Source organism: Physeter macrocephalus, chromosome 15, assembly GCF_002837175.3.
Source record: "Physeter macrocephalus isolate SW-GA chromosome 15, ASM283717v5, whole genome shotgun sequence".
NCBI classification, from domain to species: Eukaryota; Metazoa; Chordata; class Mammalia; order Artiodactyla; family Physeteridae; genus Physeter; species Physeter macrocephalus.
The window spans coordinates 22,527,405-22,554,013 of record NC_041228.1 but is presented as its reverse complement, the minus strand read 5'-3'; the positions used below and the strand labels follow the sequence as shown (position 1 = coordinate 22,554,013).

Below are 26,609 nucleotides of genomic sequence, written 5' to 3'. Positions count from 1 at the left end.
CACCTATTACCCATCCTGGCACTACTACGCTAAATCATGCAGATACAGCAATGAACAAAATAGGACTAGTCTCTTCCCTCTGGAGCTTACTTTCATTACTGAATATTAATTAAACTCTGAGATTATTCAGTAATATTTTTATTCATATTTATTTCTTAGATTTTTGTTTGTTTGTTTAACCAAAACATATGTAATCTCTATTTTTCCAGCCAAGTTTTCAACGAATAGCCTCAGCTTCCTCAAAAAAAGCCACTCATCCAAGGGATCTGGTATCTACATGCATCAGTGTGCGTGTGTGTTGGCTAATTTCTTCATGATTAAAAAAAGCCTCCTCCTTCAAAAAAAGAATGGGTTATCTAATTTCTACATCGCTTAAGAAATGTACACGCACAGTATACACACTAACAAGGCTCGGAAGAAGGCTAATGTCTGCTTGCCCCAGAAATAAATAAGCATGCAGCTAACAACAAAAGAGCCAGAAACACTCACTGCAAGTGTGAACACATATTTGATCGCAGGACTGTGTCTTTCCCAGGGCTGACCTTATAAATTAAGCAGTGTAAATCTCAAGGAAGTGTTTTCTGAACGTTTAGATCCACTGTGAACATTAGGATGCCCTTCAAGTTAACATGTAACATTGTTAGCCTATTGTTGGACATAAACTGCTTCGTTACTGGTGACTGAGAAAACAGACACACACTGGTACTAACACACAACTTTTTAAAATAATGGGAGGAACTATTTAAAATCTCGGGATGTGAAAATTTAAATAACCAGATTTTTAAACTAGGATATTGAGTCTGCAAATGGAAAAGCCCTTAAGAATAGTAAATAAAGCTCTTGACTTTGATGTTTAGAGGCATGATAACAAGAGTACCCAGTACTCTGGAAGTAATATCTGAATGCACTATATTACCAGGATTTTGCTAAATCATAAGTTCCATAAGGGCACTATGCTTCTGTTCTTTTCTCCTATTTTATAATCAATGCCTGGCACTATGTGTATTTTTGGAGTTAATTAGTTAAGAAATGAATACATAAATGAAATAAAGATATGTATTCTAAACTCATCACTAGCACGTATGAAAGATTAATTGGGAAAGTTAATGTCTATAACAAGAATAAGATGAAAGTAGAAGGAAAACACTAACACACCCTACATCTATTTACGAATCTGAAACAACGTAAGGAGCTTTACTTACTCAGAGTGTACAGAAACCCAAAGTCACACATATTACAGAATTCTCTGCTTCACCATTACTGTCTGTACGCAAAACAAGGATGTTGCTTAATTTTTTAAAACTAGAAGAATGCCCGATTTCATTTTAAAAGAAAAACGAGCAACATGTTCTCATGCGGATTGTTTCCCAGTTGGAATAGAGAATAGTACATATTACAGTGGCATCTTTCATTTGGAAGCCACTCCGTCAAAAATCATGGGATATGGGGTCATACTTCGCAAGGACAAATAAATGAATTGCGGTAAAACCATCAGCAATATCAGCATCACTGAGAATTTTAAAATATATTCAGTAGATGGTATAAAACAGGTATGAAACATAAGAGTAAACAGTTTGAAACAAGTGACCAAATTAAAATCTGTGGTTATCACATCTACCAATATAGAATCTGCGGTCTATGATCTTACAGAACATGATCTTGTTCTATAACTGCCCAAGGTCACCACAATCATTCCCAACAATTCTCGGGTCAGCCCTCTGGAGACTTTCTATCATTTTCTCACTGTTTTCCCCCCGTACGGCTTACCTGTAGTGTCGGGAAATCTCTTCTTCCACCTGGGTAATGAAATCACATTTGGTACACGAGTGTTCTTTGCTTTCCTTGACAGCCGGCTGCCCATCCGATCCTTGCAGGTGATTGCCTTCTTGTTTGACGTCCGATGCTTGGGACTCATGCACGCTCTCGTAATGGAAGAGGAGCACGTCCACGTCGGGGGTGGAGAAGGAGCACTGGTGGCACTGGTGTTTGACTCTTGAGCTTCCGGCCGCCCCCGGAGACAAGTGCAAAAGCAAAAGCGCACAGTGGGAGCAATTACTTTTTCTACAAGCAAATGGATAAGTAATTTCTCCAAGGTGCTTTTCTGGGCTGCAAAGGCCTCTGGGACAGAATGGACAGTGTTTAATGGTACACTTATGAATGTTATGGAGCTGTTGATAATGACGGAGAAGTGGCCCCACTACAATAACGTCAGGGCCATGGCTTTTGGAATATCTGAAGTCGCAGAACTGACAATTGTAGCTCGTGACCATATTATCCTCTGCTCCCTTGCTGGAGAAGTCCTTCTTCTTCGCCCCACTAGAGCCCTTGTCTGCCTTGGTCATTGGCTCCCCTTCTGCACTTTTGGCTAGATCATTCTGATTAATGACAGAGCCCCTGGACAGCTTGTCATTCAATTCTGGGTGAAGGCCACCTGACTGTACTCCTCCATGCTGCTTGCCATAATGTTCTAGCAGCTTAAGTGAGCTTGATGACTCGCAGCTGAAACTACAAAATTTACACCAGTAGTAACTGGTGGCCTCCGTACCATTTTGTCTTGAATCAAGGGGTTTGATGGGCACCGAGTAACCAACAGGCGTGTCATCTCCTGCCTTGACTGTGATCTTGTCCTGCCACTTTCCCAAGTCTCCGGAATCACTGGAGCGAAGTGCAGGGATGGATTTGTTAGAGTTCTTCTCCGAAGGTTTTGCACCCTCAGAGGAGGGGAGAGAAGCTTTTATTTTGTTCGGGTGAGTCTGAAGAAAATGTTGTTCTAGTTCCGTCGATGAGTTGCCCATATAAGTGAAATTGCAGAATTTACAGCGGAAGTACTTGGTGTTTCCTTGGCAATCTGGTGTTTTCCGTCCAATGCCAATGAATGTTCCACCTGAAGTAACCTGGCATGGAAGAAATGGATGTTACTTTAAAGGTATCATTAATTCAGTGCTTGTTGGGGGAGGGAGGAGGTGACACTGCCAAGTATCCCACATCCAAAAATACAATAGTACTTCTGCTTATTATGAAATCACTTGAATAATCAGAGACAAAGAAATTCACTCTTCATTACTCAATAGCAACTCTATGAGAGGCTCATTATGCAAAACATTTTTGGCCAAAGTATCTGATGAAGGTAAGTAATAAAAGGACTATAACTAATGCAAAGGATTTAGTAACATATACTTAAAAAAAAAAAAAAAAAAAACCTACGAAGAAGACTTCAAATTAAAGAGGTTTTACTACTGTCTCCTTCAAATCCCATGCCCGCAGAAGCAGCCAAATCACGTGGGGATTTCTTCTCACAAGGCTAAGGGTTGCCATCAAAACCAGGGGTAGTTGCTCAGAGATTACTCAACGCAGGTGTCCTCCAAGGAAATCCTCTGTTCAGTCCCTACAGCAATAAGGCTGCAAAGATGAAGTCTATCTTTTGGGTAAAATAAAGGTGCTAAATGACCACACAAAATGGCGTATGGTTAAAGCCCGAGCATGCACAATTAGACTGAAAGTAAAATGAAATCATCGGTGGGCTTGAAATCTTGGTGAAGGAGGATCAATGTAAGGAGTTTAAAATGTTTCCCAATCTAGGACAAATGAAATAAAGAAAACCTTCCAGGGCTTTATTTGATTAAGGCTCTGTCTCATAGAAAAGACTCAGCCCCTCCCATGAGCGGGTCATGGGGACAGTCAAGGGCCAAAATAAAATAATTTCACCATAAAAATCACCACAGCTCTGTTTTCTATCCAAAATTATAAAATTGTGTATAGTGTTATTAGGTCAATCAAGGCCTTCAAAGGGCATTTTATCTAAAACTCTTCTCTGGGTGCACCACATCAGGCAGCATAACTAAGTGCCACCACCCAGCAGCCAAAATTCACTGTTTAAAAGAGTTTTTGACAGAAATGCTCCAATGGGGGAGAATTTTCCTCTTCCAACTATCAGGGAATTTTTGAATTTTTCCAGCAACCAGATGTAATAGATTAAGCACATGGCATCATCGTGTTCTTCCTTCTTCCACAGCTGCTCAAAAATGACGTGTGGGGGCTTCCCTGGTGGCGCAGTGGTTGAGAGTCCGCCTGCTGATGCAGGGGACACGGGTTCGTGCCCCGGTCCGGGAAGATCCCACACGCCGCGGAGCGGCTGGGCCCGCGAGCCATGGCCGCTGAGCCTGCGCGTCCGGAGCCTGTGCTCCGCAACGGGAGAGGCCACAACAGTGGGAGGCCCGTGTACGGCAAAAAAAAAAAAAAAAAAAAAAAAAAGACATGTGTGATCACTGCTCACATCCAAATCACTCCGTGAGAAAAGCATCTCAAAATCATTTAAAAATTCTACTTAATATGCAAATAATATTCCTTTAGCGCACTGAGAGACACAGTTGTTCTCTACTAATCAGGACTAAGATTGAAGTCCGTTCCGTCACTTAAAGAGAGGTGTGACCTGGATCAAATTACTTAACCTCTCTGCCCAACAGCTTCCTCACTGGGGGCCACCTTTAAACTTACTTCCAATATTACAGATGGAGGAAATGTGCGTGTACACATAAACAGCTCATTTACTGTACATTGAGATTAATAAATTATGAAGTTCTCCCACAGCCGTTAATCGAAGGATGACAATGTTCCACTTTAAACAGTGTCTATATTCACCATGGCAAACACCCAGATTTCAGTCTGTTGACAGCAGAGCATTATCTAAGCAGAAGGGCAAGAATGGGGGCACCCTCCCAGGCAGCAACCTGACAATTAACCACTGGTGTAAAGGATGTCAAAGCCAGACGACACAAGATAAGTCTAACACCATTCTAACCTAACACTTTAGTGACCAAAGCAAATAAAATTTGCCCTGAAATGTAATGCATACTATTGCAGAATTCATCCATTTCCCAATTCGCTAGAGGTGAGAAGAACCTTGTTTTCAAAGACAAAATGAACCTTTCAGTGGGATGCCACCTACTCAGGTACTTGGTTCAGGAACTTCAACTTGAATCAAAAGGAGGAAATTCAGAACTATCCCAACCTTCTCTAATGTGAGCAAAGAAAGCTAGTGTACAAGCTCTAGAAATGGAAATTTGCTTCTCTGAGCTACCACATTGCTTCAGAGTTGCTGAGTTTCCTTAAAAGAAAATGTTTTGAACTTCTGCTTGTAGATCAGGGATTCCTGAGAAACCATGACACATCATCACTATTTCTTCGCTTTTGCAATCCTCAAGCCTCGTGTTCCATGTCTACACTGAGAGGGCCGAGCAAAGAGCACATACAGTCTTAAGAAAGCCCTAAACTTATGATTTTGAAGGAAATTTAAATTATTATGAAGCATCACAACATCCCTTCCAGTATTTGACATCAACTTTAAGAGTCAGAAAATCCATGCTAAGAAAGACTAGTATCCGGTGAAGAGAACATTTCATACCAAAAATCGCCAATAAATCATTTTGGTCTGGGATTACTAAGCTACTATGAAAACTGCATTAAATCTTTCAAGTTGGCAGTGTCTATGTGTCTAAAGGTTGTGTCTTCAGCCAACTCCATTGTTTAGGATGCTTTTCATGGTTGTATACTTTATGCTGAAAAGTGCCTTCAGACTACCCACTGCCCTTTCAAAAACCAACCAAGCAACCAAATAACACAAGGATCTAACTTAATGGCAAGAACAAAAATACTGACACTTGTACAGATTATTTGCCTTCCTGGTAAATAGCAGTAAATCATATTAGTATTACATATTATTAAAAACTAATATAATATTAGAATTACATATCTTACATATTATAAAAGCCAACTTTGGAAAACATAATTACTCAGTGTTCTATACCTCTTCTCTTTCCAAAATAAGGTTATAAGGTTACATGTGTGGCCATTTCTATGCTATCTCTATGAGAGATGTACCTTAAGTCATGGTGAAATATGACTGTTGTACAATATATCATTTAACTGAATTCTGAAATAAAATATAATTTATTATTTCAGGACACCATACCTAAGACTAAACCATACCCATTTCACGTTCATGACCCTCAAATGCTGACTTAAAACAATTCTTCTCTAGGTTAAGCCCAATACACAGCAAGAACAGTTAATGCAAAATCAATGTTTTGCGGCAACAGTTTATTTAATCTTATTGCCAGGAAACAGCACCTACACGTTCAGAGAATTATTTCAAACTTTCCAAACGGTTGAACCCAGCAAGGAATAGAAAAACTTATTCCCTAGCTATGGCTATACTAAAAAGAGATCACAAGCAGAACAAAGAGTGTAAACTTCAATCTTTCTTCTTTTGCTAACCAGAACTCTAATGATAACCCATAATCCAGCAGTGCCTTTGATACAGATATCCACATTTTAAAATTCCTATTAAACTGCAAATTCTATTTGGCCTAAAAATTACACCCATTCATTCATCTACTTAGTAGCTACTGGGCATTTAGCTTATGCCAATCTCCGTGACAGACATCAGGATACAACAGTGAAAAGCTAGACCACAACTCTGCTTTTAAATTACTTACATTTTAAGATCAAAATTTGTAGGTAAAATCCTTTATTTATTTGTATTTATCTTTACTTGCATTTGTTTGCTCCCAAGGGAAGCTCTCAAGTTAAATCCTGTAGAAAGACACGCTATTTAACCTTCTGGCACCTCAGTTTCATCACCTTTGTGGCTATAAATAATATTGTACACTTTGCCACTTTATAGGATTATCGTGAGGATAAAGTGAGAGAATGCATCCAAAAAGTGATTTGCAAAAGCCTACATCACTGCTGTCCAACAGAACTCTGAGTTGATGGACATGTTCTGTAGTCTACCCTGTCCAATACGGCAGCCACTAGCTAAGTGCTACTGAACACTTGAAACAGAGCTAGTGCAACTGAAGAACTGGTTTTTTAAATTTTAATTTGTCGTTTTTATGAATTTTTCATAAACTTAGTTTTAATGAACTGAAATTTAAATAGCCCCATGTAGCTGGTGAATACCATATCAGACAGCACACTCTACAGTACTATTCACATGAATGGGATTATTATTTAATAAAATGAACTACCTCTGAATTTCTCCCGCCAATGAAATGAAAAGACTAAACAGAAGGGGAAGTGGTAAAGTCAAACTCAAATACTTGTCACCCCTAGTATTCTTAGCTGTAAACGTAAAGGTTCAATTCTGTTGTTACTAAGCTAATGCTTCCATTTACATTCCTTCTGGGACTGAAGGAATGGTATTACATTCATCTTTGGAAGTAAGCAGGAGCTCGATACACTTCGGTTGAATGAATGAACTAGTTATTGGAGATGTGAAATCTCCCACTTACTTGGGCTACGGGAGCTATACTAATTCACGGCCCTATTATCATTGACTCAACCTGACATATGGGCTTCAAAAAACAAGACAAATTGCATCTTTCAACCCAAAAACAAACGACTATGGGGTCACTCGCTTGTGAATTAGAGCTATACAGAAACACCCAAGATACCTGTTAAGGCATGAAAAAGAACAAATTTTAAGTTGTTTTTCACTGATTGAGGACTACGATGTCTTTTTATTCTATTTTAACCTCAGTTCTAAAAACTCTTCCTTCCATGCAGTTTGTTCCACGCCTTTCATTTATAATTTATCTACATATGGCTTTTCACAAAAATGTTTCACTATAGAAGTTAAAAAATATAAAAGGTTGGCTTTTTTTCAAGGTCTTTAACCTCAATTTAGCTCTTTCCTCCTAATAATATGGAACAAAAACTAGTAAGAATAGTATCTAAAAGAATATGTCAGAGGGAAAGATCTTTGAAAGCCTCAGAACTCTTAAAATGACACTTTAGCAAATGTACTTATTTTCAATGGAACAAAAAGAGTTGTTTGAACTAAACACAAACTCTTCCTCAGATGTGGTTCATATTCAAGGACTGTAATTGATGGCAACAGAGACAATTAGGAGGGTACTAATTTAAAAGGACTTGAGGTTACGGGCTGATCGTCAAAAAAGTAAAACCACGACTGTAAAAAACTAAGTTGTTAAAAATCACTGTTCAAATACTGAAGTCACAAATAACGTGAAGAAATCTGTCAGGGCCAATCTTGGCTGAAAATAACTAAATTCAGAATCAATGTGCTAATCTACATAGGGAATGTTTCCGCGGTGTACAGTTCTTTAAAACACATTGCAGAATATAGAGTGTGCCTCAATGATGTATCTTTGATGGAAATTAAGTATTTAAAAATTTCAATCTAATTAAACAGCAGTCAGCTCAGTCACACGCTATCATAGCCTATTCTTTGTGTCACTGGTATAAATCCCATATACATCTTTGTCATTGGATTTATAAGAGCCAACTAATTTTGGGGGGGATGAGGGCAAAACCTAAATTGGTAGAGGTGCAAATATAAGGGTAAAATACTGCTTATCCTTAATTATCTACATTTTTATAATAAATGTTTTGTATTACAATAATAAACAGTCTATCCCAAACTGGTTTTCTCATTTTACTCAGCATAAAATCAATCTAATTTTCTATGGTTATTTGGTATTTGGACAGATAGAAAACGGGTAAACCTTAGAGTCAGTCTCACTAATTTAGAAGGTAATCTTTTAGGGGAAAATACGCAAAAGAAAACTGAAAATGCAGTGCAAGTGGATGATAAGGCTGAGTACATTATCCACAGCGTTCCTCTCCTCCAGCTGACCTGCCACTGCTGCTGGCTCATAATGGAGATAAATAATAATTGCATGTTTGTTCTAAAGAGGGTCTTAATGAGAAAACAGAGTTGAATCACTGTGGAACATCCTTCCTCCAGGGAAGGGTGATTTGTGGCATGCCTACTATGTGCCAAGCACTGGGAGACACAAGGAAATGACAAAGTCCCAAACCCCCAACGTGTCTGCATTTTAGTGCATAAAGTTCCCAGGTCAATAGATGACCACAGTGGAATATGTGCTTCTGCTGAAAGCTGTACCAAGTTCCATGACCACACAGAGGAAAAGCACCTAACCTACACTGACTGGTCCACAAAGGCTTCCGGAAGGAGATGACAACTGAGCTGTGGACAGATGAGTTGGCATTTGGGATGAGCCTCAGAGGCAGTGATCTCAGAAAGGTTTTTCAGGTGCAGGAAACAAAATGAGTAAAGCATAAATGAGGATGAAACAGTGCAAGCTGCTTTCAGGAAATGTGGAGGAAGTTTGGGGGTGAGAGAGAATTTGGAAAAGTGATGTCTTAATGGAGAGTCTACATTGAATTATACAAGTATAACTAAAACGATCTACTTTTTTTACAGAAAGTAGACCTATACTTCCTGCAAAACACAGGAAGACAGATCTCTAAGTGGAATTTTTAAAAATTAAAGAAAGGAAGGAAGGGAGGGAAGGAGGATGGGTAAGAGAAGAGATGGAGGAAAGGAAGGATAAAGAGGAAGGAGGGAGGAAAAAGCACAGAAAGAAACAGAAACCCAAAGGAAGGCAAGAAGGGGGAGGAAGGAAGGGAGAGCAGATGAGAAGAGAAAGAACAGAAGGGAACAGAAAGAGAAAGTAAATAAGTAAACAAGCCACTAAGAATTTACTAAGTAAACATTAAGGGTGGTGCCTGGGGGACCTCCCTGGTGGTGCAGTGGTTAAGAATCCGCCTGCCAATGCAGGGGACGCGGGTTCGAGCCCTGGTCCGGGGAGATCCCACATGCCGCGGAGCGACTAAGCCCGTGCGCCACAACTACTGAGCCTGCGCTCTAGAGCCCACGAGCCACAACAACTGAACCCGCGTGCCACAGCTACTGAAGCCCACGCGCCTAGAGCCCATGCTCCACAACAAGAGAAGCCACCGCAATGAGAAGTCCGCACACCGCCACGAGCTTGCCGCAACTAGAGAAAGCCCACACGCAGCAACAAAGACCCAACGCAGCCAAGAATAAATAATAAAATAAAATAAATTTTAAAAAACAAAAAAGGGTGGTGCCGGGGAAAGAATAAAGAAGGAAAGACAGGACAAATCACTCCATTGTTTGGAGAGCGATTCAAATCAGAAAGACATCCAGGAGAACTGACATTTCTGGCCTGACTGACTTGAAAATGGGAGTCTAGAAAAAAGGAGAGGAACACAAAGTTGTTTTAGGGAAGGAACTAACAACTTTCCTTCTACACATGTCGACTCTGAGATGCCAGTTGGAATATCGAGGTGGAGCCACCTGCCCATCAGCTGGAAAAACAGGTCTTAGAACAAACCACTGTTTATTATTAAAATTCCCAATATGTTACTGGACTCATGAAAGAATGCAGGTGTTCTTTATCTTACATCAACAGGTCATCTAAATATTAAAGGAGAATTGCTGGACAATTAGACTCTCCTTGAATTCTCAAGCCCTTCCTGGTAGCCCCCAGTGTCTTCACTTTCAGCATCTGGAGACCTCACACAGCTCTGAGCATGGCTGCGGAACGAGTACACTCAAGTCAGACAGCCTAGAAGTATTCTGAGTTCCTCTGCCTCCACACCCATTCCATTACTTACTCAAAGGCAAAGAGTAAAACCTTAATTACCCAGCCTCGGAGAACATAAATGGAAGCTGGGTGCATCTCCTTAACACTGAATCTTCATAGAAAAACCAACCTAAATTGTGCCTAGTACTCAAAAGAGGGGAATACAAGTCTCAGACCATCTACTGAATCGTAAAATCCTAAAATGAAGTCCTTCAAACAAGGGGACTATGCAGTAAATCAAATACACGGATGAAGTGTCCCTTCACGTGGGGATAAAACATTTCGTCCTTAATTGATAAAATCAAAATTTGGCCCTTATGCACTCTCTCAGAACTAGTTTCTGCAGCCAAAGTACCAGTGAAAATGAATCACAGTAATTAAGAAAAGACAAATCAGCAAAATTAATTCTCTTTTCAATGATTTCAATTATAAGCTAGTAAGTTCAAATAAGGCAGCATTACACTCCAGGGTTTGGATAAGAGGTCATCTCAAAGAAATCACTGAAGTCCCCCAATTCAATGCAATTCACAGAGTATGCATCAAACAGCCCTGGTGTACCAGTCTTATATCTCCTCCCTTACATGCGGCTGGTCTGTCTTCCATTTCTTTTCTAGTTGCAGTAAACTCAGTCTTACAACTGGGAAGGGCATATATCATAGCGGTTGTGAAGACAACTTTCTGTAGCCTATCGACCCTGGTTTACACCCCATTCACCCCACTTCAACTCTGTGAGCTTGGGCAGGTTACTTTCATCCCTCTATGTCTGTTTCCTCATTTTTTAAAATGGACATAATAGTAGTGTCAACTTCAAAGGTTTTTCTGAAGATGAGTTAATTAATACACGTAAAGAGCTTAGACCTACATATACACATAAGAAACCCTTAGTAACTGCTAGCTCTTATTAGGACTGAATCCAAAATTGGGGGGAAAAACAGGACATATGTGTAATTTTGATTATGGAAGCTAAAAAATAAAAGAAGGATAGATCATATTTAAAGTAACACAGAAAAATAAATTTTATATTAGATTTCCAATTAAAATTAAACACGGTCTTCTCTGATATTCTGAACATGCATAACATTGACTTTAAACTTTAGAATCATATGATGAAGAATTCGAGAGGTCTATGGTCTAACGATTTTCAGACACGGACTCCAGGAAGGAAATCAGAAAATGAAAGAGAACTGCTCTTTCTCCCCACTTTCCTGGAGTTAGCATACTACTTATGTATCTGTGTTTCCAACAGCTGTACATATGCTATAATTGCAATGACCCAAGAAACAAAAAGCACTGAATAATCTGCTGACTTGATATGGTTAGCAGAACATGCCATTTGGAGATAAAACTTTTATTGAGTTGAATAATGCTAAATTCGATTGAATGCACTGATAACCATGATTCCTTCTTCTAAACATTCTGCTTAGAGAGAAATACAGATATTCAAGAAAGTGATACATGTTCTCTAAACGATGGCAAATAGACTGAAAATCAAAGAGGGACTGACATTTATCATACTGACCCTCTTGTAACAAAGCCAAATGGAGATTTAACCATCATGCAGGTAAAAGGATTAGTGAAGATGGTCGAACTATTCCATCCGGGTGGCTACATTATAAAGCTCAGCTATCTTCATGATGAAAATAACCTGGTAAATGCCAGAACATTGCTTTGCTTTTATGGCCTTAGGGTGAGCATATGTTTTATTTTGCACACTTTATTACTTGTTAAAGAGACACGGTCCTGAAAATAAGTATGGGCTCCTATGCCAAACATTCTGTACTCTAGAGAGAGTCTGAAGTGATTCAAGTCTCATTCACCAGCGTTTCTAAAGAGCAATTGTCCTCAACTCAGAAGAAAAAAGCAACAGAACCTGCTAAGATCTACAGCTTCCCTCCTGCTCCAGGATCAAAGGAAATGGCAAGGCAAAAAATAAATATTTGGAGGTTAAAATTCAAGAAAATTCAAAATAGACCAAAATGAGATGAATGTTCTCTGGATTTTTCTTTTTTTCCAGACCAAACTGTAACCCCCTGTTCAAATGAATGTACGGGCGCATGTTAAGAATCTATAAAGCTCATGGAGTTAAGTATGTTGAAAATACAAACACAAAAGATGACTTCCTAGCTCAAAAATCTGTTCTTCCTGCTTCTAACATGACATATTGTGCAACTCTGATAAAAAATATTTATAAAACAGAAACACAGTGCTCCTAACTCAAACACAAGACAATCCCTGAGATTCTTCTGTTAACCTTAAAATTTCATTCCGGGTCAAAATGAATTTAATAGCTGGCATCCTGTAGCTCCCTTCTTAGAGGCCTGAATAATGCAGACTAACAGGAAAGGTTTCCTAATATGAAAAGGCACCATATACATTGTGAGCATTTATAAACTTGGGCTAGCTTAAACACTTTCCCGTGGGAAGCACAACTTGACAAGACTCCGACTTTTATAACTTGATCTGAGGGCTAAGAGCTCCCCCATAAAGATGATGCAAACACCCTAATGCACCACACATTAAGCCCTAAGGAAACAGCAAAGTCCGCATTTAACAATGCAGGCCTCCATTCAGTGGTGGTTTAAATATAAGCATAATAAAGCAGATTACAAAGAAAGAGGCTGTAATTACTTTCTGAAGAACTCAATCTCTTGTCCTATTATCGGTCTATACGTGAGCCTCAAGGGCTGAATACAGGTAGTAAAAATTGCATGAAGGGCTTAGCCATCATGCCACATCCATTATTTTTAAAAATTTAAGCACAATAATTGATGAAACACGCGGGGGAAATTTAAAAATTGAGAAACTAACATCCGGGTCAAGTCAATGAGTCCTAAGCTAGCCATTATATCTTTCCTTATTTTTTTCTTGGTAAAGGTCTATAACTCTTCTGATTTCAGGGCTGGGTATGCTACCTCATGATGTGTGAGGGATCTGAATTCAACAGACTCAGAAATGACTGTCCAGATTTTATGATGGGCCTTTAAAATGACCTCCATTATCTGGCCGGGGCTTTGTCGATTATGAAGTACAAAGAAACGTTGTCTGACACTATTTTTACAAATTTGTAATTCTTTGACTTCATGATGTGTAATAAAACTTACACAGAAGTGGATACCATCAGTAAAAGCATGTCAAAACTTCAATTATTAACTTCAATATATGTCAAATAATCTGAACTTGGAACTAGAAATCTTAAAATTTGTTTAAATTATTTCTTTTCCCCAACCGTATATCTCATGTTTGCACTCAAGTCACTTTGAATTATTTTAAACCATCCATGCCAAACCAAAATATAGATCAAAGCCACAGAGTTCTTAAGTCCTCTACTTCTGGCTTCTGTTCCTTTTTTCTTGGCCTAAAATGTCATAAATCTATCATTAACCACCAACTGTCCTGAATGTTAAAAAAAAAAAAAAAAAAGGTTAATTGAAAAAGATTAATGAATCGCTCATCTATTACTTCAACTAGCTTAAATTACAGATTGATATCAATAATTCCTGGAATGGAATGATTTTTTGTCTTTAATCCTCGTATTTACCAACATCTTCTTTATCAGAATACACACAAGCCATTAACTTGCTATCAATTTCTGACAAAACTGCATTAAAGAAATTCTGCAGTCAGCATTTTACTTCCCACAGCTTTTAGTCTTCCACGCAGCTCACATGCCAAGGAAAGAACCTCTCAAACGGCATTTCAGCAACACAAACATATGTGGGTGAAGGAGGGGGATTTCAGATGTGCTTTTATTCAATTTACACATATAGCAAAGCTGCCTGATATTTATTTCAGCATAAAAATATTAATAAGTTATTTATCTTCAGACATGTTTCTGCATCAACATCTGGTGTGTGTGTAAAGTATTCAAGATTAACATTTGGCCTAAAGTACATTTAGCGTGCTTTTTCCCAAACTGAAGAAAGTTAACTCTCTTTAGGCTTCTTTCTCTCTCCAATTGTTTCTTCGAAAGAATCAGTCACTTTTTCCATAGATCGCTGTTTTCTATTTTTAGCCATATTATTTCTCTTTGAAAAAAAAAATTGATTTTAACAAGATTATCTCCCTCGGTGCGATTTCCTACCATTTCTGTCTGCTTTACTGGGCACTGCTGTGCGGATTTAGGAGACAGCAGAGTCTAGGATCAGCTGTTTTACTTCTAGTTCTATTAGTTCAAACTCAGATAGCTCCCACATCTGTTTTATTTCTAAAATCACTGCCCAGGAAAAGTGTCCAGCTCATTCTACCCAAACATAAACTTTACTATAAATAACTAGGAACCTAACAAATAACTGTTTGGGGGAAATGGAAGTGTGTTTAAAAATCTGAATTCTTCCAAACTATAGGCCCTTAGTAATCTTCGTTTTAGAGCCTTCCTGACAGCCCAGATCAGCTTCCCTCAGAAGTTGTCCCTAGAGTGAACAAACTGAAACCCCGGCCGGAAATCCAGGTATTAACATCATATTCCTCGCTAATTATAAAACACCATTTCACATACTGACATTATTCACTTCTAACCCTTTTATCTAAAACACGTATTTGCTTTCCAATCATGGTTTGACAGCAGAGTGTATCTGACACAGCCAGTGAAATGATCTTTAATAAGACAGCAGTTCAAAGCATGTAGCTTTCATGCATAATAACTATGTTGGCTTAATTTGCTGCGCCACAGAAATCATTCTATTTGTGGAAATTCACAAAGTAAGATGGAATTTTGAGAGCTTTACAAAGATGAAACTGGCTTTTTAAGAGTTCTTCTTTATCTCCCTTAAAGTGAAAAGATTGCCATTCTGACGTTTTCAAAGGACTTGGAAATTTCTCTTCTGATCCTTCTTACAAGTATTGCAAAATATATTCACTACCTGTTATTTATAACCCCTTTGCCTGTCTTTCTTAATTGGCACTAGGTCAAAAGAGAGGTCTAGAACAAATGTGCTGTAGCTACTGAGTTGATAAAAATGATTGATATTTTCAGGGATTGAGGAGGTCAAATAAGTGTGATGCGATTTCATTAGTTCTCAGGTACTTCTTCTAATCATTCCTAAAGAAGGTTAATATTAAACCTAATATGTTTTGAAATCCCTGGCCTAATAATACAATAAAAATCTACAGACTGTTAACAGAAACTAATACACTTTCTCAAGCTGACTGTCAGTTTCAACCATACTAAAATTGCTAAAATGAAATGAATACATTACTTAAGAGTCCGTTCTGCATTTCATTCTATTTGAAATGGTAGGGGTTTTTTTTTTTTTAATCTCACACATGCCATAAGCTAACACAGAAGGGGCAGATCAAAAAGGTATGCCAGTTTTAATAAAAGTAGAAATCTAAATTACTACTAAATGCTTTCATAAATTATGATTTTCTTTAAATGCAGGAAGGAATGCTTTATTGGTCCACACCAAGGTCATTCTGGTGTCCCTAGTACTTACACTCACACTGACTTCTTTTTAAATCAATGTAAAATTTTATTTCCGAAGTTTCATTTGCAATTATGTTGCCTTTTCAGTAGTACATCTCTGCAACCATCAGTGTGACCCAACTCCGGTCCAGTTTGGCAGAATGTAAAATTAAATCCTCATCCAAGACACAGGAAAAGACCCTCCCTGAAGTAAAGGCTATCGCAAAAGATTTATAATCTAAAACTAAAACAAAGCACGAATTACTATCATGTAGAACCATAAAGATTAGTGCCATTTTTGGAAGACTCTGAAAACATCAAATTACCATGAAATATGTCCAGAAATATGAAGCCAAGCTAATTCCATGAAAAAACTTTTCCCAGCCTAACAGAAATGTTGGGATTATTTTCCACGATGAGAGGCTAAAGATAACTCTGAATACACATTTGGATGAAACAGCTACAGAGTGCGCCTGTCTCTTCTACTCCATTGAGCAGGCTACCCCTTTGGTATCGGGAACTTGATTTTAACAAACATGTAAAAACTCACATTTCGTTACTAACAACCTTTTCTGTACAAAGAGATCACAATACAAAGCACAAACCTGTACATCATAGGTCCCATTTAGTAAAACAGGCCTTGAGGAATTGATATCCTGCAGCACACCAGAAAGCACGGAACGGTTGACTTTCTGGAAGTCTTTGGAATGGCTGAACTGCACCATGTTATGAAGGGCCAAGATTTTGCTGTCCAGCTCAGCATCCTGCCTGGTGCGGTTATGCAGTCCTAAGTGATACTTTCGGAAGTGCTTAATCAGATCTGTGGGGTCGTTGCCATAGTAACCATATCCACAGATATTGCATTTAAAGTCCTGAAGCTCTGGAGACAGAGGTGCCGGGTCTGGGTTGTCATTTACCAGTAAGTCGGTTTTAGATTTATTCAGTCTTACACCCCCATCTGAAGGCACTTGTGGGTTTTTTGAGGCCACTGAAACTGGGCTTGAGCCTTGACAATTGGCTTGACCACTCTGCGCTTGCCCTGTTTCCTCCGTAGCCTTCGGTGACATCTTCTGATCTTCCTTTGTCTCCAAGGAGTCCCCTGATGGGGTGCAGGCCATATCTTGAGGGTCATCTGCCTCTGCTCTTTGAGGAGACTTCAAGGGCTCACAGACTCCCCCAGCAGCTGGAGATGAGAAAGCCAACATATTTCTCTCTGTCACCTCATCATGTGGATAGGAGGGAAGGTTTCCTCCCTTACTGGGGCTTTCATAATTGAAGCCAGCCTTCTCACTCAGGATTGAGCTTTTTAAGTCCTTCTTACTGCTAGAAGACGGATCTTGGACATGCAAGCTATGTTCCTCCTTATTATTTAGTTCTGCAGCATCACTCTGATCCGTATTTTCTGACATCTGATCTACAGAAAATTCTTTGTTCTTTCCAGATCCCTTGCTTTCTGTACCGACAGGCTCCAGGGTCTGGCCCTCGCCTTCACTAGCAATGTTTCTCAGAGGGGGGTTCTTTTTCCGGACCATATCTGTAAAATTACAAGGAAAAGGAAGATACAGGGTTAGTTGAAAATTGCAGGCATGTAATCTAATCTAGAACATTTTACTTACTCTATTCAAGGCTTTTTTTAAGGCACATAATAAAAAATGTTCTCTAGGAAAAAAAAAATCTGCTATTTTTTTTAAAAATAGCAAAAAAATTGAGACTGATGCCAACAATTTACATTTAGAATTATTTTTGTCACAAAGGGTGGCTCATTTGTTATTTTTAAATGGTTTTATGAATACCAAGGTATTATTATTACTAGCTCTATCATTCCTATTACTTAATCTTGGCTGCCAATTATATTTTTTGCTCAGCTTCTTTCTTAAGAGTTGATAGATAAATGCTTCTATATGTATACGTGTTATATACCATGTGTAATATGTACACATCATGTTTATAGAATAGATACACCTGTTTATGTTTATAGAATATATATTACATGTTTATTTATGATACGTATATGTGTATACAAACAACTATAAAGTGAAACTCGATATTGTTACACACTGTGCAACCAAGATATCAATATAGTTTCCACCAAAATATCCTCATAGTCAAAAGACAGAAAGAGCATGTTATAAACAAAGTGAAAACTGCCCCTTTACTTTCAGAAATGGAGGATAACAAATGTTTCATCTCTGCCATACCGATAAATTACTTTAAGCCCCCTTTGGGGGACTCGCCTGAAAGAAGGGGGACCTGGTACACATCATAGTGGTCAGGTTGGGTTTTACTAGGACTCCATCTGGCATGATGAGAACCTACCTAAGGCCAGGATTTCTAGGCACAGCATGGTGGCAACAGTACCAATCCCACCATCAGGGGCACACTGGAAATCGACTAAAGTAAAATATTCAATTGAACCATGTGACATTGCCATTTTGTAGCTCAACATGGCAAACTGGTAGCGGTTTCCTATGGTTCACCTTCACACGCTAGCTCAACTGTGCCTTCCAAGTTAGGGTCCACATAAGAACATTGTGGGGAGTCTAATGAATCAGAACTCTAAGGGTATAAGGAGATAAGAAACAAATTGTAGGGCTTCCCTGGTGGCGCAGTGGTTGCGCGTCCGCCTGCCGATGCAGGGGACGCGGGTTCGCGCCCCGGTCCGGGAGGATCCCACGTGTCGCGGAGCGGCTGGGCCCGTGAGCCGTGGCCGCTGAGCGAGAGGCCCGCGTACCGCAAAAAAAAAAAAAAAAAAAAAAAAAAAAAAAAAAAAGAAACAAATTGTACAGTATCAAGAAAAGAATGCAGTAACAAAGGCTTGTGGAGAACTGACTTTCATGGCCTGTGTTCCTTAATCCTCCAGCCGAAAAACTGCCAGGGCTATGTACGTCGTCACCCCAACTGTCTCTTGGAAAAATCCACCTTCTTTACTAGCTGACGCTACCACAAGGGCGAATTTAACAGAGTTAGTCACACCATGATTATCCAAAATGTCCTTAGAAAATCTAAATTAATAGCATGTTTTAGTCATTCTCATCTATAATTTCCCACAAGTGCTGAGGAACCACACTGGCTTTGGATATATATATGGGTAAACCTTTGCTTCTGAAAAGCTGGTCAAGCAAAATTTGTATAATATGAATCACTGAACCAAGATAATGCACTAGATACAGGATAAGGAGTCAGTTACAAGGTAATAATTCACTTTCTTGAATAATGTCAAAAATAGTGTAACTGTACTTAAGAGAGTATACTGCTCTTCTTATACACCAAGAATGTTAGTCATCAAAGTATCCACAGAATCTCCCACTTGGAACAAGAACAACAACCAAAAGAAAAACCATTTGCAGTTTCCAGGGAAGGTGATAGTCACGAGGCATGTAAACCTGCCTGGCATGGGGCAAGGGAGGCAGTGTGGTCTTCACCTTGGTGTCATTACCATTAGCTCCTGAGTCAGGTAACCATCATTTTAAAAAAAGGAACGCTGGCTAACTAATTTATCTTCTGATGTTTGCATTTTAATGTCTTATCTGTTGCTGTTGACATTTTAGACCTCTAGTCCTCTGTCAGAACAGCCAGAACTTGGGAACTTGTACCAACACATGGAAGACTGGAGGGCAATTTTACTGGTAGTCAACAAAGGGAAAACTAAAGAGGAAAGAATAAAAGGGAAGCTTAAAAGAAATAAGTTACAGTCTAAAATATAAGAGTTTGAGTAAAAAATATACTGTTTTAACTTGGCCTACAGAAAAGGAAATACTAGTTTATAGAGTATCATTCATTCCTGCATACAAAAATGTGATGATTTGGTACAGCATTTCATGCATTCCCCTCCAGTTTGTTTTTCCATTGGATTTTAACATTTCCTCCATCACATAAATAAAATCTAACAGTGATGCACCAAGGTGAAATAAATAAGGCTACACAGAAAAGATAAAAATCTATATGAAAGGCAGGATTCATGAAGAAAAAAGGATGAAATAATCCAATTCATTAACATTATCCTTCTATTCAAATGAAAAGAAAATAGTTTATGCCCATATATTAAGGTCAAGGTGATGAGAAAAACAGCAACATCTTACACAGCAAGGGAACTAAGATAAAATACTTAGAAATGAACAGATATAAATATGTCAATAATTGAAAAAAATTACTGTTATTTTCCAGAACAAAAAAGTTGGATCTTGCTGATTTATTATCATCATGAAGAACAGTAATGGGTCATAGTTTAAAAACTACTCAACCAGCATCTATAGTGACTGAGAGAAAATATGATTTGATTAAATTATCATCCTTTCAAATTTCAGTTCATTCTTTCACCCAAGAACAGACCTTTACAACCCATATGACTCACTGAATAGGGCCTTTAATAATATACATTGCAAAGAATGTTAAACTGCTAAAACTTCAAAGAAGTATCAGAGAGGTCATTTGGGTTTTATTTTTTTTGTTCTGGGGGGAAGGGGCATGTTCTTTTTAGCTGCTTTTAAAAAAAAATCATTGTTAATTTAGTTGACTACACTTTGAAGTAGTTAGAGAAAAAATAATTTTTTACTGGAATTACATCGCTATAATTTTTCAGAATGACATATTATGTAAATATAAGCACATTCGCAATACTTCTAAGTGGAAGAAACTCCCCTAGCAACTCATAAGTTAGATACCGTAAGACCAGACCCACCCTCAAGTTATTATCTCTAAGACAAATAACAGATTGCATGACATTGTACTGTGTGCCAAGAACTTTTCCAGTTAGCAATTTCACTTGAAAAAATAGATCACATACTTGTAAAATCATACCCAGCATTGACTTCATAAGGCATGTGGCTTTAGAGTGCTTTTTTACAATTATTAATTCTATTAGTCAACTAGCAGGAGGGCTAATGCAATTGTCTTAGAAGATGCTCGGAAGACACAGAAGACATTTTGAGAGCTGATCTGTACATCTGCAAAACAAAACAAAAAATATTTTCCTTCCTAAATGATGTAAACATATTTTAATGGATCACACCTAAAACACATTAATATGCCAGCACCGCAAGCTGCTTGAAAGATACCTGATAAAAGCATGAGTAAATCTTGAGCAAGATTTTCTCCCTCCCCTGGGTTTTAATAAAGCAACAGGAGAAAGAGGAACATGATATAAAAGATTATAGACGTCATTTTCACAGCAGACTGTGCTGTTGGCAAAATTAGTTATCCTCGAACTCCCCCTGAACCTTAAGGAACACAATACTTACCTACTCTGGGGTGGGGATAAAACATCTTAATTAGTAATCATGGAGGGGGCCTGCTTCTGGAAAAGATACAAAGTGCACTTGCCCATCTGCACGGTCACAGCTAAAGACATGGAGTGGCACCCATAACTAGTCTCCTCCAGACTCACAGTACCAGTGTACATATACCATGAGGCTGAGAAAAGAGCTGTTTCAATGCCATCAGGAATTTTGCATCAGATCTAAGTATGCCTTACCAAGAGTTACAGAAACATTACATATTATAACATGTATTATCTTTTTAGCTATTTTTAAGTCATGTTTTCACTCTTGATAAATAAGATTGTAAAGCTATGATTGAACCAGCATTCAACCATCCTTATATCATCTTTTTTTAAAATCTGAATGAAATTATTGAGGCAGATACTGCATTAATGGTCATAATATAATTAAGCAGAGGTACTACATATATACACGTGTGTGTGTGTATGTGTGTGTATATATATATATATATAAATATATAATCACATCAATGAGCCTTATTCATCAGTTTTGCCAACTCTGTTTTAAACATTTTCATTCTATTGTACAGCAATACCCTCACACTGACTACCACAAAAGTTCAAAATGCCAGTTACAGAAGCTCCACTATAGACAACCATTTAGACAACGGGGCAAAAAATGAACGAAAAGTGAATTGGGTAAGGAGGCGCTGAAGAACCTAAATGAGCGCTGCAAGGCTCAAAAGTGCCACCTTCAGTCCTCTATTTAATTACGAGATAAAAACCGACCTGGGGGCTGGCTAACAGGGAGCATTCCCACACTTACGTCATTTTCCACCTGTACAAACACATGAACGCATATTACGTGCCAAGATTGTTAAGCAGGTTCAAAACGTATTTAGCTTCCAAAAAATGCTCTAACTGTATTAATTTTTATTACTGAGATATAAGACACTCCACTTGCAAAAATCTCAATTTCTATTCTTATCTCCTCCTAAACTAAAACTTAAATCTATAAGTTTTCTTTGCATTTTTAGTAGAAGAATTTATTAGAAAAAAAGCAATAGCGTTCTGCACTATTTCTGTGTTACAGTATCACTAAGACAGGTTTATGCAGTGGAAACAATTAGCATTAGAGCTTAAAATATAATTCTGGTAACTACTTCATCTCACTGATTAAAATGCTTAAATATACAAGAAAAAAATTTTTCTATAAACGACTGTGACTTATGTTCCCAGAATGGCACCTTCACAGCAAAAGGAATCTAAGTTTTCTATTATTACCCAGATATTTTAAACTGACTATTATTTAGTTTTATTTCATCTATATGAATATATAAATATGTATGTATATAACTATGTATGTATAAAAATATATACACACACATACATTTATGAAATACTCTTGCTCAAATAACCTTGCCATAGATAATCAAATGAATTATTCCACCAAAGGAATCAACTATCACAGTAATTTAAAAAGAGAGCTGAGATCACACAATCATCCAATGCAAATGAAGTTAAGAATTCATTTCCATTAGATGAGAAACTCCTTGAAGGTAAGAGATATAAAACTCTATGTTCTTTGTGGCATCTTGACCCGAAACACAGTAAAGAATCAAAACCTAAGAAGGTAGAAGGGTACACAAATCACACATCCAGTTTCTGAACCTGATTCAGATCACCAGCTGATGTAATCGAGGGCAAGCCCTTTCCCTTCTCAGAGCCTCTCTTATCCGTATAATGAGGGAATTACAATAAATTATTTCTAACCTGCACTCTGCCTCTAAGACTCCATGATGGTTCTGGTTAATAGCTTAAGCACTTTAGTTTTACCTTAGAAAAGCTTGACCCAATTTTCTTGAAACATTACAAAATATTAAGCCATCAACAACTAAGGGTAGCATAAATACCACTGACACCTACCATTCACTGTTTTCCATTTTCTCCAACTTTCATTCATCCATTCAACACATGTATATCCAACAACAACTATGTGCTGAACACATCCAGCAAGAGGACTTCATTTTATTATTTGTCATCATTTTAAGAGAGGAAGGATATTTTTCAAAAGTAAAGAAAAAATTATAAGGAACTCCTCTTTCTAAAAAAAGCTGAAACTTTCGAGTACTTTTCCAAACAATAATTTCAACTAGGTGCACTTTCAATTGATACTTTCTCTCTCTCTATGTGTGTACATGTACATATATATGTGTGTGTGTGTATATCGATATACATACACACACACGTATATATAAACACACACATCTTTATATATATATATATATATATATATATATATAAAACCTGAACAAGACTAAAAAGATAGGGAAGCAAGACTATGTAATCTGACCTCAATCTCTAATTCTGCTGAGTATGATTTTTATTATAAGTAGCAGCTCTTATCATCATAATATACAATACCAGATGACATTTTCTTTTTGTTTTTCCAGATAATAAATTTTTCAAGGGTTTAAAATCAAAGCTTTACACAAAAAGAAAAGATATCATAGTCTTCTCCTTAATATATGTTTCTTCCTGGCTTGTTTGTATCAACAGCCCAAGAGTACTGAGTTATTAATTACACATTTCATGTAGCTTTTATTTAAAAAATTAAAAAGAAAGAAAAAAGAAAAGCAAATTGCTTCTTTTGATCAAAAGTCCCCCACAAAGAATTTAAAGAATTAAGCAAGTGATAGCAAAATAAAAGGAAGGTCGAATCTTGGGCTCCTGGCAAACTAGATAGCTTCCATATGAACAACATATAAAGTTCAGTTTTTAAAGAACATATGTGTTTGCTCATTGGTTTAGGAAAAAAAAAAAACTTGAATCCTGTCTACTCCATATATACAGATCAAAATCAGATTGCTTAAGTGAACTATAAAATGCGAGAGAACATTGTTTATCCAATTCACTAACCCAAGAATTGTTGAAGGAGTTTAAATGTTTTCTGTTTCTTCAGATTCCAGGGCAATACTTCAATGGTAGATCGCTTTTTCTGTAAACTGCTTCAAACTTCATAAATCCAGTGTCAGATCCTGTTCTTTGCTATCCATGTCTATTTAATTTGCTCTCTCTGAATTGATTATTCCTGAATCTTTAAAGGTATTTCTGGACATCTTAAATCCTGTTGAGATTTAAATGTCATCACCTTCAAACAACTCCCATCAAATAAATCTCTTATTAATTCACATCAAATTAATCCATAATGATCACTTCTATTAACATATGCTTCAGAGGACAAAGCCCATTAACAGTCATCTGGACACTAGAACTAACCCGAGCCTTTCTGAGATAAAATGCACACTATTTAGATATCCGATTTCAAAGAATTTTGATCCTGGCCCAAACACATTTTATTAGGCTTTTATTTCATCATGCTATGCTCTCTATATTTTAAATATCTCATTTCAAATGTACTAGTCTAGGTAAAAGGAGATAGTCTGGTAAATAAGTAATAATGTCATATTTGCCAAAATGAGAATCCACGTATCCAATATACATCTTAGGGAAAGAATTTCATTAAGTACTTACTTTTATAAAAAAAATTACAAAAAAAGTTTTGGGGGGGTTGCCTTTAAAGACTTTATGCTGGCAGTCTAAATGAAACTGTAGGATATATCTGAAAAAAATGAAGCATCTGCCTACTTCACTAAATGGGGTAACTAAAATAGAGCAAGTGTACATCATGGAAAATCAAAGAGAAAGGGCATTATTTTTCCCTTCATAACAGGTGAGAGGCAAATGTATTAAAGACTCTGATTTGAATAAGATTACAATTTATTTCACTAAGCAAATTAAGTTCACTGCCCATACATAAGTCATTTTTCCTTTTGTATTCCTCTCCAAGAAAAAAATAATAATTAAAATAATCTACAATGACAACTGTTGATTCAAACAGGCCAATCAGACTTTGCAAGTGTGCATGGGCCAGGCTCAACTTTATCCTTTCTTCTTTGTTAAACTGAGACTGTTTCAACTGGTCCACGGGCAAAGAGCCAAACACAGCACTTAAATTCAAAAAGAATAGCTCATGGAAAAGTACACATACAGCTCTTTATCTTGATGGTTATGATGGGAATTGACACTTTATTTGTATGTAAATTAGATTTCTACTGATAACAAAAATAATTAGTGCTGTGCTCCATAGGAATGCCTTTGACTTTCTTCCCAGCATTTGCCAAAAGAAATCTTTGTATATTAAAGGTAATTTAATTTTAATATATCGATGCTGCTTTGTCTGTTTTCCAATCTGTTATTCAATTGTAAAGAAAATCTCAATTATTACCTCAATCCAGCTATGTAACTGGCTTACAGCTGTCTGTGTCCTCCCATAAGAAATCTGTGTCAATCACTGCCAATCCATTTGGTAAATTACACACATGTACAATATGGTGAATCTAACAGATGCATTCCGTGACAATTCACAAAGAATGCTCACTGTCTTCACAGCATTGTTTAAGTGTATTAGGCAAAGTTTTTGCTCATGTTTTTTAAGAGTGCCAAACTAGACACAAGATTAAAACAATCGCCATGAAGGATATTGAGAGCTTATACTGGTTTTATATACACACACACACACACATTTTTTAAACACGTGTATCTATGTGTTAAATATAATATCTGTCATAATGATATTTATCAAATGTCATATATAATACATAACATAATGTATACGTGTGTGTGTGTGTGTGTGTGTGTGTGTGTGTATATATATATATACGTATATAAAATAGCCAAAGTGATAGGGAACAAAATTTGTGCCACCATATTCAACAGTTTTTGCTTACAACTCTGGTAAGTAACTTGCAAACCACTAAGGTACCACTTGCTCATCCCTAAGGTACCAAAGGAAGCAGCTTAAAAGGTCTCACCATCAGAGACCAATAGTCCAATGAGTACCTACCAGGTAAGGCACAAATATTACGAGGAATCAGCAAATGCATACAGGCAATGAAAGGAAATTAAGAGTAAGTTCAGAGTGTTGCTCTCTACATAAGTTCCAAGAGGCCAGGGATCTTTTTTTAGTTTAGTTTTTTTTTTTTTTTTTAGATTTTTTTTAACATCTTTTATTGGAGTATAATTGCTTTACAATGATGTGTTAGTTTCTGCTTTAGAACAAAGTGAATCCGTTTATACACATACATACGTTCCCATATCTCCTCCCTCTTGCGTCTCCCTCCCTCCCACCCCTCCAGGTGGTCACAAAGCACCGAGCTGATCTTTGTGTGTAGTATGTATTTTTTAAAGTTCATTTAAGTTAACAAACAGTACAAAGATATCTTTCACACTGTGTAATGAATACACACTAATGACATGAAATTTGGTTTAGACACCCCCCTAGTTATTGCTAAATGCTTAATGTAAGCAACTTAGCGTCATTTTCTCTTCTGTTAAAAGCAAAAAACAAATTAAACACACACAGGTTGGAATCATTTTTCTCTTTTGTTAAGTACACTGAAATTTTTCAAAGAAAACTGGTCCTGTTTTAAATGGGAAGTATTTTAAAACTGGAAAGCAACTTCTGATAGTAGAATAGGTTAAACCACTTTTT

General features: G+C 37.4%; 1 protein-coding gene across 7 annotated transcripts in view; it reads right to left on the bottom strand.

Moving 5' to 3' along the window:
• Nucleotides 1-26,609, bottom strand: part of TRPS1 (transcriptional repressor GATA binding 1) — a 250,648-nt gene that overhangs the window by 186,194 nt on the left and 37,845 nt on the right. For 5 of the 7 annotated variants that reach the window (XM_007125850.3, XM_055091219.1, XM_055091218.1 and 2 more), the window contains 3 exons: nucleotides 20,624-20,783; nucleotides 16,446-17,374; nucleotides 1,768-2,894 (listed from right to left, as the gene is read on the bottom strand). In XM_007125850.3, the coding sequence (XP_007125912.1) occupies nucleotides 1,768-2,894; nucleotides 16,446-17,374; nucleotides 20,624-20,660 (2,093 nt within the window). In that variant the 5' untranslated portion in view covers nucleotides 20,661-20,783. The remainder of the gene's footprint in view (nucleotides 1-1,767; nucleotides 2,895-16,445; nucleotides 17,375-20,623; nucleotides 20,784-26,609) is intronic. The other 2 variants (XM_028500719.1, XM_007125851.3) reach the window with 2 other exon arrangements.